The sequence below is a fragment of the Pelophylax lessonae genome, assembly GCF_965119305.1.
Source record: "Pelophylax lessonae genome assembly, chromosome: 9".
Classification (NCBI taxonomy): Eukaryota; Metazoa; Chordata; class Amphibia; order Anura; family Ranidae; genus Pelophylax; species Pelophylax lessonae.
Genome location: NC_138776.1, coordinates 30,807,842 through 30,826,426, shown reverse-complemented (window position 1 = coordinate 30,826,426; position 18,585 = coordinate 30,807,842). Strand labels below are relative to the sequence as shown.

At 44.9% G+C, this 18,585-nt stretch overlaps 1 protein-coding gene across 1 annotated transcript in view; it reads left to right on the top strand.

Annotated features, from left to right (window-relative positions):
* Positions 1–15,660, top strand: part of LOC309564199 (ovostatin-like) — a gene marked incomplete at its 5' end in the record, with an annotated part of 155,628 nt that extends 139,968 nt beyond the window's left edge. Inside the window, 5 exons of the mRNA XM_082268829.1 lie at positions 1,929–2,019; positions 4,832–4,891; positions 7,557–7,656; positions 11,700–11,755; positions 15,395–15,660. Coding sequence (XP_082124955.1) covers positions 1,929–2,019; positions 4,832–4,891; positions 7,557–7,656; positions 11,700–11,755; positions 15,395–15,397 — 310 coding nt within the window. The 3' untranslated portion in view covers positions 15,398–15,660. The remainder of the gene's footprint in view (positions 1–1,928; positions 2,020–4,831; positions 4,892–7,556; positions 7,657–11,699; positions 11,756–15,394) is intronic.
* Between the last annotated feature and the right edge of the window lie 2,925 nt (positions 15,661–18,585).

Genomic DNA, 18,585 nt, shown 5'->3' with positions numbered 1-18,585 from the left:
CGGACGAATTTTCCCTTCAGATTTTCTTATTGTATGTATGGGCCTTTACTCTTTTTCAATAGTACCTCTTCTTCATTTTTATTGCAGGTAAGGAAGGGATTCTATGCAGAAGCAATGTGCCGTCCTTGAGTTCTTGACGAAGAAGGGGTTCAGGCTCTCCGACATCCACAGAAAACTACAGAATGTTTAAGAAGATGACATCACTGACAAGCGTCAAGACATTGCTTTTGTGAATGGTGTCATTTCTGTAAACATTTTGTAGCCTTCTTTAAATATTGGACAGCCTGTACCCCTACTTCATTAATAACTCAAGGACGACACCTTGCTTCTACTTGGAATCCATTATTTACCTGCAATGAAAAAGAAAGAGAGTTACTGTAGAGGACAAGCTAGCTACTCAACCAACATACACTATATTACCAAAATTATTGGGATGCCTGCCCTTACACACACATGAACTTTAATGGCATCCCGGTGTTAGTCGCTAGGGTTCAACATTCAGTTGGCCCACCCTTTGCAAGTATAACAGCTTCAACTCTTCTGGGAAGGCTGTCCACAAGGTTTAGGAGTGTGTCTATGGAAATGTTTGACCATTCTTCCAGAAACGCAGTTGTGAGGTCAGGCACTGACGAGGACGAGAAAGCCTGGCTCATAGTCTGCGCTCAAATTCATTCCAAAGGTGTTCTATTGGGTTGAGGTCAGGGCTCTGTGCAGGACAGTCAAGTTCCTCCACCCCAAACTCGCTCATCCACACTATATTGTCAAAAGTATTGGGCCACCTCTCCAAATGATTTGGAGAGGGGATTATGATGTGGGGCTGTTTTTCAGAGGTTGGGCTTGGCCCCTTAGTTCCAGTGAAGGGACCTCTTAAAACATTAACATACCAAGATATTTTGGGCAATTTCATGCTCCCCACTTTGTGGGAACAGTTTGGGGATGGCCCCTTTCTGTTCCAACATGACTTTGCACCAGTGCACAAAGCAAGGTCCCTATAGACACGAATGAGTGAGTTTGGGGGTGGAGGAACTTAAATGGCCTGCACAGAGTCCCGACCTCAATCCAAAAGAACACCTTTGGGATGAATTGGGGTGCGAGGCAGGCCTTCACATCCACATTAGTGCCTGACATCACAAATGACCTTCTGGAAGAATGGTTAAACATTCCCATAGATACACCATTAAACCTTTTTGGACAGCCTTCCCTGAAGAGTTAAAGATGTTATAGATGCAAAGGGTGGGCCAACTCAATATTGAACCAAATGGACTAAAACTGGGATGCCATTAAAGTTCATGTGCATGTAAAAGCAGGCGTCCCAATCCTTTGGGTAATATAGTGTATGATATTTGGTTGACCTGTGTAAATGATGCTCACTTTTGCATTACTTTTGGTACAGCCCTTGTACATTTAAAGGCAGAAAGTTTTTTTTTTTTAATCATAATGCATTAAAATAAAAAGCCTTCTGGATGTAGCAGTGTCCCCAGCACCCCCTAATACTTACCTGTGCCCCATCTCTGTCCAGCGATGTATACAAGTCCCTTGGCCGCCTGGGACTCTCCCTCCTAAATTGGCTGATACACAGCCGCGGCACCATTGGCTGCTGTGGCTGTCAATCAAAGTCAGTTAGCCAATCAGGAGAGAGAGGGGGCGGGGGAGTAGCAGCTTGGTGTCTGAATGAACACACGGAGCTGCAGCTCTCCTCGGCTGCCCCCATAGCAAGCTGCCTGCTGTGAGGGCATTCGATGGGGGGGGGGGGGGGGGGGCAGGGGCAGCGAAGAGGAACTTAAGAAGAAGAGGATCCGGGCTGCTCTGTGCAAAACCAACTGCACAGAGGAGGTAAGTATAACATGTTTGTTATTTAAAGAAAAAACAACAAAACTTTTCAATCACTTTATTTTCTATTCTTACAAAATCGAATTTCCCTTTTTCAGATACAAAGGAAACAGAGATAAGAGTGGTGATACTATTGTGTCTGTTGGTATACTGACTGGATATCAGCCTGACTTTAGTTCAGTAAGCCAGGTAAGTCTTACAATTTTTTTGATTGAAAAGCATTGGCTGAAACAAGCACATTGGTAATACACTGATTGGGTGAACATATTTGGGGGCCAGGTTAGATAGTAGTTTAAATGGGTTGCAGGGTTTTTTTGTGGAAAGTAACTGGCCTGTTTGATGATCAAAGCATGGGCGTCTGCAGGTAGGGGCAAAGGGGGGCAAATGCCCCCCCCCCCCCTGGAATCTCAACTTCCCCTTTCAAGTGGTTGTTAAGCCACTTTATACCATTCTGTCTGGTCTGGTCAGGAGGGCTGCGGATGACGGAGACAGGTAAACTGACCACGGTGTCAGGACTCAGCAGCCATGGTATACCGTGGTCAGTTTACAGAGGGGAGGACATAACCAGGCAGGATCAGCCAGGTATTTTAGGTGATAGAAGGGGCCAAATTACACAGCAAAGCACTGGCACTGTGCTGTATAACATGCTTTAAGGGAACAGGATACATATTTTTTTTTTTTTTAGGTTAACAAATGCTTTAAAAATAAATACTCAAAATAAGTATAATGACTAAGCCCCTCCCCTTCATTACATTGTTGAAAAGGGGTGGAGCATGGGTGACCCTAAAATTATGCCCCCCCCCTGAAAAAAGTTCTGTGGGCGCCCTTGGATCAAAGTGTAATTTCATGGTGTATGACAAAAAAAAAATAGGGAAATAATTTGCCTGATGACTACCAAATGCAACATCTGGCATTCTGTAGGAAGGGAATCTTAACCCTACCCATCAAAATTTGATTTGGATGCCTTTATAAATATGCTTTATAAATATGCTCATTCCTGATCATTCACAAAGAATAAATTCATAATCCTGATGCCCAACAAAATTTAACGGACCTGCTGTTGCCCCCAGGGTCAAAGCTCTCCACTATGGAGTAGAGAGTAGAATGGCTCCTTTTGATCACACAGATAGCATGGAGAAACCAGCATGCCATGACCTAATGATAGTTTGAGTTTTTACATGTTGGTGCCATATAATATGTGAATTATCACCCTCTCATGGCCGGAGTCCAACCGGTTACACCGGGCCCCACAACAGAAGGATAAGGTATTTTCTCGTACCAGTGACTACTGTCCCAGCACTGAATATCAAACTATTTTAAAGGGAGATAACAAAGTAAACCAATCTGCCTCCACCAGTTCTGTAACACACGCTACACTACTGTTCAACCCAAAGGCATGGAGGGAAACTGTTGTATACTTTTCAAGGTCTTTCAAACTCCTGGTTTAGGCCCAGTCCATAGGGGGGTTTTGCTATGCAGCAAGCCCTAGCTTTGGGTCCCTGTCACTAGAAGGCTTGACTGTACAGCCACCAACCCACCCCTCTGTCACCGACCATCACCGTCTCCGCTCCCAAACGGGCTGCTTCTCCTTCTTTTACCTTCTCACTCCATTATTCAGAAAGTTAAACATTTAGCTACACACTTCATTCCCCATTCCCATACACTGTAGGATTTCACTAGGGTATTCCCAGAAATGTCCGATAATGCACTTAACCAGTAACTCCAATTACTGAATAAAGTTGGCAAAACAGTTTCGATTCAGCGTTTACATGGCAACTCAACAGTTCTCCACACGATCGGTGTTCTTCTTTAATTTAGGCAGAAATTTTAGCTCTGTGTTTTCCCATACCTTTAGCTTGTAGTAGTTCCCATCTTTCAGTGGTGCACTCATTAATAGTCCTGCTCAGGGTCCCACCAAAAGGCAGAGTTGTATAAAGTACTCAAAACCCATACTTGAATAAAAGTACAAGTGCTCGATCAAAAAGTGACTTGAGTAGAAGTGGAAGTGCTCTATCAAAAAGTGACTTGAGTAGAAGTACTAAAGTATTCAACATTTTTTGTACTTAAGTATTGCAAGTAGTTTTTTAAAAAATGTTGCTACTCAAGTACTGAAAGTAAAAGTACCAGTAGTTTTGAAAAAAAATTGCTACTCAAGTACTGAAAGTAAAAGTACAAGTACTGCGTTATGTAGTTATTAAAGAAAGAAGTCAAATATTTGAACATCATATTGTTTTTTATTATTTCAAATGCAGCTTTTATTTATACATACAGTAGCATTTATTTTCGTATGCGCTGATAATACACATGTTTTTTTTGCTTCATGAAACCTGCCATCTACTGTTCTGGCAGTGGTAATTTTTATAATTGTAACGAGTAACTATGCAGCACAAAAAAAAAATATCAGAGTAGAAGTATTGAAATCATTGAAAAAATGTAGTGAAGTAAAAGTGGAAGTAGAAGAAAAAAATTCTACTCTAGGAAAGTACAGATAGCGCCTTTCGGTACTTAAGTACAGTAGTGAAGTAGTTCTACTTAGTTACTATACATCTCTGCCAAAAGGTGATCTGCTTCAGTGCCACACTACATCTCTTGATGTACAGTCCCTTTCCTTCACATGACCAATCTTCTAAGCAAAAGAGCCCTAGAGACCCAAACCCTTATGCTTAAATACCCCCTCGCTAATGGAACCTTCACAGGCCAAATAGACTCACCACAGCAAGTTAACCCCAATGATACCAGAAACACATTAAAAATATAGTGCAACAATAAGATGGTTGGCACCTGCCTACATACTGCTGGTGGAAGAAGTGATGAAGAGGATATGTGACATTATCAAACCTGGTTGAAGAAACCTGGAAACGAGGTAAAGTATATTGTTTTTTTTAAAATACTGTAATAGGGTAGTGGTAGAAGGAAGTCATTTCATAATAGATTTTACAATATGTCCATACGAAGCCAAGGTGGGTCACCATTTCATTTTTTCCATGCATTTTTTTTCTAGCTACCATTTATTGAGGATTATAGAATGGAAGACAACAAGGCGCTCTTCTTTTTAAACTCAGTAAGTGAAAACCTCTCCTATCTGTCAGTTCATTATTCTTGTAAACTTTCTCCAACGCTGTCCTATATTAGAACTGCTCCCATCCTCTCTGCTGTTTGACATTTGGTAAAAGCCAGCAATGAGTGTATGTGGGGAGGTGCAGCGTGGTGTGCTGTCAGTAATTACACACTGTAGAGAAAAGAGCTTGTATTAATGCAGAATCTAGTAAATCACAACAAACCTGGTGGGAAGGCGCCGGATCAGGAACATTCAGGGCAAGTTACAGCAACGTGTAGCAAAGCAGGTCGCAGATGTGCCAACAGTGTCTGTCTTGGGGGACTGAATGTGACCTGGCCAGTCCGGACCCAAATGGGGAGGTCTCCAGGTAGGATAGAGTGTCCCTATCCTTTCCCTACTCGTCTGGAACCTCTGCCTGTCACTAATGACTGTCCCTGTCAGATGGGCCTGGCCAGTCCGGACCCAAATTGGGAGGTCTCCAGGTAGGGTGGCATATCCCTATCCTTTCCCTACTCGTCTGGAACCTCTGCCTGTCACTAATGACTGTCCCTGTCAGATGGGCCTGGCCAGTCCGGACCCAAATGGGGAGGTCTCCAGGTAGGGTGGCATATCCCTATCCTTTCCCTACTCGTCTGGAACCTCAGCCTGTCACTAATGACTGTCCCTGTCAGATGGGTCTGGCCAGTCCGGACCCAAATGGGGAGATCTCCAGGTAGGATGGCGTATCTCTATCCTTTCCCTACTTGTCTGGAACCTCAGCCTGTCACTAATGACTGTCCCTGTCAGATGGGTCTGGCCAGTCCAGACCCAAATGGGGAGGTCTCCAGGTAGGATGGTGTATCCCTATCCTTTTCTAATCCTGTCACTAATGACTGTCCCTGTCAGATGGGCCTGGTCAGTCCGCACCCAAATGGGGAGGTCTCCAGGTAGGATGGCGTGTCCCTATCCTTTCCCTACTCGTCTGGAACCTCTGCCTGTCACTAATGACTGTCCCTGTCAGATGGGCCTGGCCAGTCCGGACCCAAATGGGGAGGTCTCCAGGTAGGGTGGCATATCCCTATCCTTTCCCTACTCGTCTGGAACCTCTGCCTGTCACTAATGACTGTCCCTGTCAGATGGGCCTGGCCAGTCCGGACCCAAATGGGGAGGTCTCCAGGTAGGGTCGCATATCCCTATCCTTTCCCTACTCGTCTGGAACCTCAGCCTGTCACTAATGACTGTCCCTGTCAGATGGGTCTGGCCAGTCCGGACCCAAATGGGGAGATCTCCAGGTAGGATGGCGTGTCCCTATCCTTTCCCTACTCGTCTGGAACCTCAGCCTGTCACTAATGACTGTCCCTGTCAGATGGGCCTGGCCAGTCCGGACCCAAATGGGGAGGTCTCCAGGTAGGATGGCATGTCCCTATCCTTTCCCTACTCGTCTGGAACCTCTCCTGTCACTAATGACTGTCCCTGTCAGATGGGCCTGGCCAGTCCGGACCCAAATGGGGATGTCTCCAGGTAGGATAGAGTGTCCCTATCCTTTCCCTACTTGTCTGGAACCTCTCCCTGTCACTAATGACTGTCCCTGTTAGATGGGTGACCTGTCCCTACCTACCCACACGTGAAATTGTGCATCAAGCCTGGGAGCCAGGAACCTAACTAGGCTCTGCCTGACCCAAGATGGCTGCTATAGTCACGTGGAGCAGCAGCATCCAATCAGATAGCTTCCCGAGTCACTCAGGAATCCATAGGGGAACCATTTTCCTCTTGACTTTCTCTTCCTCCGCTATGCCGCTGTGGGGAAAGTAGACAGCACCTACCTACAAGTAGATATGCTTGGCTGGGCCAGGAGGTGGTTTGGGTCAAGGCTTGAATACCTAAAGAGACAGAGCTGGAGCTGTTCTTTCTATGTTTGAAATGCCCATATTTAAAGTGAACCAGTACTTTGCTCATGTAGGCAAAGACATGAGAGCCACTTTAAAGAAATAATGTCACCTTGTCCAGTGCTGTATCTTGGCCTAGGCCAACAAAGCCCAGGCCTAGGGCAGCACTTTGCAGGGGGGCAGCAAAAAAGCTGCACCACGCACAAGTACAAAACAGCCTCCTCCCGCCTCCCCCACTAAAAAGAGTTCCCGATGGCTTGCGCTACACACTTTTAGTAAAGTGCCAGTCTTATAGGGCGAATTGGGCTGGAGGGCAGGATCCAGGAGGCAAATCAGTCTGGCACCCCCATAAAGCGGTCGCACTGCTACCTCCTGGTATGATATGGTATGATATTATGGTATGATGATGGGCACTGCTGAGGCTGAACTTATGGGAACTGATGAGGCTACACTGATAGACTGTGGCTGTGATTTAACAGTGATTTTGACAGTGCGGGTCATAAACAGGAAGAGGTGTGGCATTTACAGGAAGGGGTGCGTCATATTTAAATTAGGGGGTGCACAAGTTTAGTCAGGCCTAGGGCAGCACAAAACCCAAATACACCACTGACCTTGTCCATGCAGAGAAAAGTGACAGTGTCTGCAAAAAGCATTCCCCCGACCTGCACATTGTCCTTTAAGGCAATTCATTTAATTCTGTATCAGGCATGTTCATTTTCTCCTAGATTAGTCAAGTTAAGTTATTGAGTCTGACTGATGTATCATTTTTTTTCAAGCTATATATTAATATCTTTTTCTTTTAGGTCAATGGCACAGCAACCAAGTTTACTTTACCAACATATTTGCAGAACAGAGTCTCGGCCTTCCAGTCAGCCTCCGTTGTAGCAGAAGAAATAGTAACAGGTAATGTCAGAGAATCCTAATATACAGGTATCAAAACTGCATGGAGCAATACATGCCTATACGTACAAGCAGACTCGGTAAACCCATATAGGCATTGCCTATGTCACAGCCTCTCTGTACTGACCAATAAAATCCAGGACAAAGAAAATTGGCAAATAATAAAACGTGCTGCTAATAGCAAGCCATCAGCTTTCATCTTTCAGGTAATACCAGGACCAGGGATGGGCCGAACACCCCCCTGTTCGGTTCGCAGCAGAACTTCCAAACAGGAAAAATGTTCTAACCTGAACGGGGAACCCCATTGAAGTCTAATGCCCCGTACACACGCATCGATTATTGGACGGGAATTTTCGGCCAACGTCCGATCTGCCGATTTTCGGCTTGTTAGTATGATGCTTCCGACAACCGACTCCGACTTTTCAGCCGAACAAAATCTGGTGTGCAGACTATAACATTTTTGTTGGCCATCAGCACAACGTCCGATTTTCCGTCAGTCAGTACAGATTTCGGCAGACAAAAATCTGATGAGCAAGACTGGGCATGCTCAGAGAAGAAAAAACACACGGAAAGTAAACCAGCACATGACATCACTTCTGAAGTAGATTTTTGTTGGCCGAGAAAATTTGTGTGCAGTCTAGGCACATTCCAACCAACAAAACACCACTCTGGACAAAAGTCGGACGATCGGTCGGCCGATAATCGTTGCGTGTGTACGAGGCATTAGGCCTCTTTCACACATACGGACCGTTTGTCCGTTTTTCATCCATCCATTGACGGATGAAAAACGGAAATCAATGCATTTCTACGGAAAAATGGATGACAACGGATGATCATCCGTTCACATCCGTTTTCATCTGCTTCCGTCAAAATCCTTTTGTTTGAACGGATGAAAGCCCTATTTTTTTTTCCCGTTAAAAAAACAGATCAGACGAAAAACGGATGTAGACTAACAAACGGTCTGTTTTTCATCTGTTTTTGCATTGGTAGTGGATGTAAAAAAAATGGATGAAAAATGGATGAAAAATGGATGAAAAATGGACGAAAAATGGACGAAAAACTGATGAATACTTCATCCATTTTGACGTGACTGAACTGATGAAATGAAAAGTCCGTATGTGTGAAAGGGGCCTTATATGCAAGTAATTGGCCATAAAAGGGGTACGGGGGTCCGGGTACTGCCCTGGGGGACATGGATCAAGGAAAAAAAACATTTTTAAAAAAACAATTGTTTTTTCAAGAGCAGTGATTTTAATTATGCTTAAAATGCAACAATAAAAATGAAAAATTCCTTTAAATATAAAGTCTGGGGAGGGGGGGGGGGGCCCCCTTAATGTGCCTGTAAAGTGGCACATCAGTGGCATGCATAAAACATGCTACAGCAAAAATTGCATTTCTAAAGTCAAATCCCATTTAAATGACTCGCGGTTACAATTGCCAGCACTTGGCTATTAAAAAATTAAGGAAAAAAACTGCATGGGATTCCTCCCCCAGTCCATGCCAGCCCCTTCGGATCTGGTATGAATTGTAATGGGAACCCCACACCGAAATTAAAAAAAAAAAAAGGTTTGGGGTGCCACCCCCCCCCCCCCCCCAAAATCCATACCAGATTGGCAGGTCAGGAAAGGGGAGGGAAAAGGGGAGGGGGTCCTGGACCATACCCCTCCCCCCCGTTAGCTGTCACAATTAAAAAAAATTGTGGCTCTGTCCGCGTCACTCATTCACATTATCCTGTGAATGGAAAACTGTAAGGTCCAGCAGCCTTTGCGGCTGTCAGGTTGCAATTTTCAATGAACTAGTACGGCATTGTGGAACGCCATGGTAGTTTATTCGCACTTCCCGCCAGATTGTATCTGCTTGCCCATAAGGGATGTATGGACACAGATACACTGACAGGTCTGCAGGAGACCTGCACTGCACAAGTAATCTGCAGATCGCTAGTGCAGAAAAAGGCTCAAACAAATTTAATAAATAAATGCACATTTTCTTTTACCTGCAAAAAAATGTGCATTTATTTATTTATTTTTTTAAAGTGAACTTATCCTTTAAAAAATGAGTTCTGGCCATTTTAAAGGCTAATAGCAAGGGATTGTCAAATAAATGGCAAAGGGGGCCAGGTACTGCCATGGGGGATGTGTACTAGTGCAAACATTTTTTTTTTTTACAAAAATACTGTTTTTACAAAAATACTGTTTGATAGGGAGCAACAACAATTCTTAAAGCGTTGTTCCGCTCCCCCTCCAAAAAATTAAAAGTCAGCAGCTACACATACTGTACATATACTTTAGCTGCTGACTTTAATATTAAGACACTTACCTGTCCTGGAGTCCAGCGATGTCGGCACCGCAGCCAGAGTTTCCATCGGCTGTCGGGTGCTCCTGCTGCCATTGCCGTTAAGGGAACCCGGCAGTGAAGCCTTGTGGCTTCACGGCTGGGTCCCTACTGCGCATGCGCGAAGAGCACTGCGCTCGGTAATTGGCCTGGAAGCAGAGGGAGGAGGGGACAGAACCTCTGATGTACCTCACCGCGGTGAGGTCCGACGGAAGTGGGGACAGGGCACCTGTCAAAAACAGGTACCCGCTCCCCCTTGAAAGATGCCAAATGTGGCACCGGAGGAAGGGGGGGGGAGGGGGAGGAGGAGACAGATAAGCGGAAGTCCTTCTTTTGACTGGAACTCTGCTTTAAAATAAAAAATATAAAATTCCAAAATTCCTTTAAAGTGGTAATTAATTTCTACATGAAATATGAACAAAGCATATCCTTCTATAGTGTGTACTTGTCCCAGTCCAGAGCACTAAGTGTAATTTCTGTCTGCTGCCTTGTCACTTCTGACAAGTTTTCCTGACACCAAGAGAAAAATGGTGACAGGGGAGGGAGCTCCAGCACACAGCCTATGATTGACAGCCTAAGCTCTCTTCCTGTGTGCTGTTTGAAGGGGGGGGGGGTGTCCCTTTCCTCCAGTGGCGGTGGTCGATTTGGCTGCCGGCTGTCCCATGGCGGTTGTGGGGGATTTGTCGGCGACCGGCCGTCCTGCCGATGGGGGGGTGTTCGTTTTGCCGTCCCCCCCAAATTATCATGCACCAGCCACCACAGCTTGTCGCAGATTGTCGTCTGTGGTGTTAGCAGCTGTTCCATAGTTCTTGATAGTTGGCGCAGTATTTCCTTCCCACCATACAATATTTACTAACCCCCCCAAATGAAAAACACGCCAATCCACCAACACCTCACCACTTTTGGCCATCAGTTGGTTTGAAAAGAAAGGGTCAGGAATGGTGACCATGGCTATATTTTGTCAGTGATGTCAACCAACCCAGATGGGAAGAAATACATATCTATGTAAAACATATCTGTCTGACAAACTGCTATGTTGTCTTACGGAGAGCCTGGCTATAGATAAGGATTTTTTTTTCCCATTCAGCCACTGGGTAAAAAAAAAAAAAAGGATTCCTCCTGTCACACAGTCGAGGTGGTGGACAGAGGATTCCTCCTCACTGGGCCATTGTGTTCTGACAGCAGGACTCCTCCCCTGTCAGGATACAATGATCGCTGGCTGTAGCCACTGATCAAGAAAATTTTCAAATGGACCCAATCAACATAAGTCGATCATTAAATTGACTTCTATCGAGCGGTAGCAGGCACACATGGATCGAAATTCAGACGGTCCTTGCTGAACCAGACAAATTTCACTCCTTCTGTGGCCTGCTTAGGACTGGGTAGGTTTAGTTTTAATGCATCAGACGAGAAACGGATGTCTTATCTCCTATCTATCTGGGCCGTACACCTGTCTAAATGGGAAGGTAGGATTACTAGTAGTAACTCTGGCTCCAGGCAGTAACAGTCCGGAGACACTGAGTGGAGTCACTGGCAGCTTCGGCCGGCAACCCCCCCTTTTTTAACATTGTGAAGCTCCTGGGTGCTGTGCATCCCCCGCACCCGCCCAGGATCGACCCTGCTGTCAATGGCATGCCCTCAATTTAATTCTGCTTTGTATTTGACCTTTAACCTTCCACCATTTCTCAAACTTTCTTTATTATCTCTGATTCTAGGGGAGACTGGAGGTGCAGGATATAAGTATCCATGTGACAGTGAACTTGGTAGACAGGTTTGTATTTTTTTTATTTACATATAGCAGTTAAGGACTCAATAGATTTATTTTTTATTATTTTGAAGGATGTGGGAGAGTCACCATTGGCTTCTTGATTTTTCTAGCTGATTGAATTCTTCATTAAAAACGATCAGAGATAGAGGCACCTGCATATATAAGCCATTCTATATTTCTCCTGTAAAATTCTAGCCTGGCACCACCCCTTCCTTCCTCCCATGCCTCTTTATTGGTCTTTTAATGTAATGGGTGGCATTCCTTGACCAATAAAGAGACTCGTCGGATAGAGGGGGGTGGGGCTTAGCTTGACTTTTACGTTTAAAGTCATAATTTGCAAATAGTTGCCTATATACTGTATTAATGATTCTACATATTGTTATTTTTGGAGTTTTTATACATTTCTTCATTATGTGTTTAGTCTGAATATCCCAGGCATGAGACAGATAAAGTCTGAGCATATTTTCCTTTCTTTGTGCCTGTAAAACAATGCTCCAGGATGATATTAACTTCCTGAAATTCATTATTAAAGCGGAGCTCCCCCCAAAAAGTGGAAGCTCTGCTTGTCTGCCCCCCCCCCCCTCCCTGGCTGCCGCATTTGGCACCTTTTGGAGGGGAGGGGGGAGCGGGTACCTGGTTTTGGCAGGTACTTACTCCCACTTTCGACTCAGTTTGCCTTAGCAAAGTGAGCCAGAAGTTTGGCCCCTCCTCCTTCCTCCCTGCTGCCGGCCCATTAAGAAAGCACAGCGCGATTTGCGCATGTGCAGTAGGGAACCGGCTGTGAAGCGGCAAGGCTTTGCTGCCGGGTTTCCGCTAGCCAAGAAGGCGGCAGCAGCACCCGAGAGCCGATTCAAGAATCGGCTCGAGTGAGGACACTGCTGGATGCCTTGACAGGTATGTACCCAAATAGAAAAAATCAGCAGCTACACCATACAGTAGCTGCTGACTTTTAATTTTTTTTTGGGGGGGTGGTGGAACCAGAGATACCAATACAAATACCAGACACAAATACAGAACAGCAAATTGAAGCACAAGTGAAGTTATTGTTTATGCTAGTGATCGGCCGATATGCACTTTCCCCGATATATCGGAATTGGCCCCGGAGGTTACCAATATTGACGATATTTCGGGAAAGTGCTGTACCGGAGTGATGCCTGCAGCTAAAGGCATCATCCCGGTACCGGCGTCCATAGCTGATGGTCGGCTGTCTTGTAATGACAACCGATGTGGCTGAGAAGCCGCTCGGCTGTCATTACAAGGAGCGGGGTGGGACATCCCCCCTTCCGCGGCTCGCCCGGCTCTCCCTTCCCACCGGGAGACCCGGGCAAATAGCCTGCACGGCTGCCGAAGACCCGATCAAAGCCGCATTCAGCTCTGATCGGGTCTCCATGTAAAAACCCGGAAGTGATGTCATGACATCACTTCCGGGTACTCGGCGCCAGATTAAAAAAAATGACAGCATTCAAAACAGCCAAACTTGGCGTTTTGATTGATTTAAAGTGCAGAGGAGGGGTTTAGGGTCTTTTAGATCCCCAGATCCCTCCACAAGAGTACCTGTCAAGTGATAAAAATAAAAAAACGTTAAAATGTACGAAAATATCGGCCAATATCGGCCGATACTGATATGCAATGGCCAAAATATCGGCAACGAAAAACCAATATCGGTCTATCACTAGTTTATACTGTAGTTACCAGTTCGATTTCATTTGACAAAGCAAGGAATCTGATCCGGTTTCTGGCCCTCCAGTCTTTGCTCCAATTATTTGCAAATAGATCTCTAACTAGATGCCATTTAATATCCCCCCACCCCCAAAAAAAAGATGGACCCCTCCCCCTAACACACATATGCTTGATATAATTCTCATTTGTGTCGATGGGCTCTAAAAGTACTTACCTTATTCTGTTGACCCCAACAGCACACAATCTCTTCCAACAGCAGCGGTAGCAGTAGCACCATACACAGGCTCCCGGATGCTCTATAGGCAGTCCTCAGGACTGAACCCTGTCCCAGTGTTCACTGCACACTCCATGCACACACACCTGCTCTCTTTGTGGGTCTCAGCTTTATTCCCTGCAGCCCCGAGTGGATTTCCATTCCCAGCCATGCAGCAGACAATCTGAATATTCCCTTCTCTGTTCCTTGGGGCAAGCTGCAATACATACACTTTTCTTCACATCTAATTCCTCAAAGTGATGCTAAGGGCTTATTTTTCTTTGTTCAAAAATAACAAACATGCTTTACTTATCTGCTCTATAATAGTTTTGCACAGAATAGCCCAGATTCTCCTCTTCTCGGGTCCCTCGCCTATGCTCCTGCCGAGTGCCCCCCACAGCAAGCAGCTTGCTATGGGGGCACCCAAGCCAAGCCACTGCTCTGTGTGTCCATTCAGACATGTAGCCACGGCACGGCCCCACCTCCTCTCTACTCATTGGCTCACTGACTTTGAATGGTGCCCGCCACTGGCTCAGCCAATGAGGAGGGACAGTCCCAGACAGCTGAGTCTCTTGTGCAACATTGCTGGATCAAGCAGGGGCTCAGGTAAGTATTAGGGGGACTGAGGGGGCTGCTGCAAACGTGCACAATGTTTTTATATTAATACATAGAATGCATTAAAATAAAAACCTTCTGCCTTTATAACCACTTTAAGGACAGAGAGTACCCTTTGCCAGGACCTGAACCCCTGGGTCACATGTGCACACCCGGAGAATCCAGGAAGCAGGGGCACAAGCATCATTCTAGCCTAGACAAGAAATACGTAAGTGCATTGCAGCATAGAAAAATCCAATATAGCTGGAATTCAGCAACTTTACAAAGAGTGCAGGCACAGTATAAGTTAAGCCCAGTTAGGTGCTTGTCATCTCTGGGACTTATCTCTATTACTTATATGTAACCGGTTTATTGCATTCCCAGATGACACACTCCAGCTGTGAGAGCAGAGAAGCACACACAGCAGCTATTCCTGCCCCACCCCTCTGCTGCCCATTCACAGAAGCCTTTGCATATTGTGAAAGGCTTCTGTAAATAGGCAAAATTAGGGGAGGGGCAGGCATAGCAATTCCAGCAACTCTGCTCTTGAAGTAGCTGAGACTACAGCGAGCATCTGGCTATACTCTGGAAGTTATCTTCCTGGAGCACAAAAAAACTGTCAGATGTAAATAATAGAGATAAGTCAACAAGGTGGCAGGCACCTCGTTAGACTTAACTCATGGTATGCCTGCAGTTTTAACTTAGAAATTAAAAAACAAATAAATGAAAATAAAAATAAAATTAATATCCAAATGTGAGAAAGGGAGGGGGAGGAGGCAGGACAAAATTAAAGTTAATTTAGGGTAAAGGTCCATTTTGGAGACTGGCAATTTAATGATAAATGATACTGCTTCTATAAATTGTGATGTGAAGGGAATTTATTTATGCAGACCATAAAGGACGGCTTATGTTGTCAGATGTCAGGTCCTACTCATAGCCATGCACTTTTCATTTCCCCAAATGTACAGTAAATGTTGGCTGTTATACAGCACATGTTGAAATGTTGCGGTGTATGAAGATATTTCTGTTAAACCTCAATCCAGACTATTGAAATCCTCAAAACAGACTTTTGAATGAGCGCTAAAATAACATGTTGTATTGTTTTATCTCTACAGTAGGGCAAATAACCATGGTGGCATGAACAAGAAGAAAACAAGTCCACATTCTAAAATCCAAGGAGTAAGACAATTAGAAGAAGAATATTCATAGATTTTATATGTAACTGAAAACGGCAAGACTGAAAACTGCAACAAAGTCTCCAGAGCAACAGGAGGAACATCATATTGTGTGGTTTATGCTCAAAGCATTGATTACTAAAAAGGAATATTTCATGCATGGTTGTTATGGTTTTCAATTAAAACTGCAATATTTGGCTCTTGAATGCTCATGATTCCTTGTGTTGATTTCTGATACCTGTATTGGCTCTTAAAGTGTCCATTATGTCAAAGGAGAATAGTAACATTTACATTAAAAAAGCTGTAAAGCCCACCAACTACAACTGCCTATGACATACTGGCTCAGTATTTATGTGTTTAGAGTTATATCATAAAAGCCAGCAACATCTGAACAATTCCCTCTGCGATGGATACTTCTAGGGCAGTTGTTCTTAACCTTGTTGGAGGTACTGAACCCCACCAGTTTCATATGCGCATTCACCGAACCCTTCTTAATTGAAAAAATAAAATATGATTTTTTCAAATTCAAAACATAGGTATATATTTAGATATATATTTATACATAGGTACACAAAATGAACAAAACCATTAAAAAACAAAACCATAAAAAAAAAAAAAAAAAAAAAAAAAAAAAAAAAAAAAAAAAAAAAAAGGCTCCATAGCTCAGGGGTTAGAGCACTGGTCTTGTAAACCAGGGGTTGCGAGTTCAAATCTCGCTGGGGCCTCCCTGCAAGTGTTGGCGACTGTATCTCAAAAAACAAAACCATTAAGAACAAAGAACAAAACCATTAAAACATGGGGTGTCAGGAGGGCACACCATGGGGTGTCAGGAGAGAACACACTGAGGGGGGAGGTGTTGGGAGGGCACACACTGGGGGGGCTGGGAGGACATACCATGGGGTGTCAGGAGGGAACACACTGGGAGGAGGTGTTGGGAGGGCATTCCATGGGGTATCAGGAGGGCACACACTGGGGGGGGTTCGGAGGACATAGCATGGGGTGTCAAGAGGGAACACACTTTGGGGAGGTGTTTGGAGGGCATACCATGGGGTGTTAGGAGGGCACACATTGGGGGGAGGTGTTGGGAGAGCATTCCATGGGGTATCAGGAGGGCACACACCAGGGGGTATTCACAATGCTTTATTGAGCTAAATGAAAAGGACATGCATTTCCATCTGTCAGCTAACAGCACCTCTATGCTAAGCTGCAGTAACTCAGCAGACGTAGCATAGAGGTCCTTGTAAACGAATCCACCACGTACAGCTAGCTGAGCCTACCTCCAGGAACATTCACTCAGCTCCCTCTGCTCAGCTGCTCACACTTCCCTCTTCCAGGCGGGCGCGATCTCCGTGGTCAGGTACATCCCCATCCCGCCCACTCACGCAGCAAGCAGCCTGCAGGAGATAGGCTGGAATCCTGCTGGGGGAGGTACAGGGGGCGGAGTGTCAAGTGTCTATGTGTAATGGCTGTGAGTTGTCCCGACCGCAGCTCTGATTTCCCGGGGTGCGCTCGGCCTCACAATCAGTAATATTTTCTCGGGGGGAGCAATTGCCCCTTTGTCCCCCCCCCCGCCGAACCCCGGAGACTGACTCACCGAACCCCTGGGGTTCGATCGAACCCAGGTTAAGAACCACTGTTCTAGGGTTTGTAGGCGCTTAAAGGGAGCAAGTTAGGTAATAAACATTATTTAGAACTATTTATTATTATTTCCTGTCTTATAATGTCAGTCTGCCCAAAAATAGATAAAGTTGCTATGGAGTATTTATTGGTTGGCTAAGTTCAACACATAAAACTGCTTTTTAGTTGGATTAGAGAAAGAAGTAGGACTTCTGTGCCGCACCAAAGTATTGTAGTCCAAGGAACAAATTTAATTTGATAAAAAACAATTCAAGTAGAATTGTTTTACAAATAGCCAACATGTTTTGAGGATTCATATGTTCTCTCTTCATCGGGGCATATGAGTAAATGTAAAGCGTTTCAAGGGTTCTGATTTTCTTTTTTCATCAGGGCTCATGATGAATAAATAAAGTCTTAGGTGGAGGACTTTGAGCATTGAATTGACATGTTTGGACAGGCAACCTTTAGGCAAGCATGTAAGCTGTAGCAATGGGCAGAACACCCCAGGTTCTGTTCTACACCACAGCTCTAGAACTGGAAAAATGTTCTGACCAGAGCCCAGAACCCTATTAAAGTCTATGGGTCCAGAACTCGAAAAATCAAAAGTCCCCATTTTTAGGACTTGTATGAAAGTGTTTGGCCATAGAAAGGGTATGGTGGCCCGGGTACTCAACTGGGGGACATGTATCCGTGCATAAAAAACATTTTAAAAAATATAGTTTTTAAATGAGCAGTGATTTCCTAGGGGGTCCCTTTAATCTGCTTACCAGAACAGCAGGGTCCCCCAACCTAATGGGTTAGCCATACACATTTTAGGGGAAGTAAACCAACTGGCGGATCACCGAACCACAAGTTCTCATAGTATCGGCACCATGAGATTTAAAGCATGGTTGCAGGGATGAAAAGGAGAGACACAAATAGCGTAATATTGTCAAAAAAATATGAGCCCATTTATTAAAAGTTGCACTTACATAATAAAAACGGAGACAAGCATATCAAGGCAAAAAATGTCCACAACGAAAAGCCGCGGCGTCCCGCGATCACATACAGAGCCAGCGTTCAGGGGGTCGTGGTGACGTCACGTCTGGTAACACCTGGCGCATTTCGTCATAGGTTGACGTCGTCTGGGGTGTGAAAATTATGTTACAAAGGTGCAGAAAAATTTGTCCTTGGGTGTTGGTCATGCCTGTAAACTATAACTCCTCACAGTTACTCTTGGAGGGCGCAGGACTGGACTCTATTGCACAAAAACGCAAATTACATGTGTCTGGCTGTCACATGGTTGTAGAAAAATTGAGCAATGAGTGTCGGTTGTGCCTTTTATGGAGGTACATTTGATGAAAGCAAGAATTGGCCTTGCTGTAAAAAATCTAACCTATAAGCACCTGTTAAACAGGTGGGGAAAAGTGGGCCTTACTTACATGTTGGCTGTGCCTGCACATTGTAACCCCCCACACAGTTACTCTTGGAGAGAGCAGGACTGGATCCTGATGTAAAGTGTTTCAAGGGTTCTG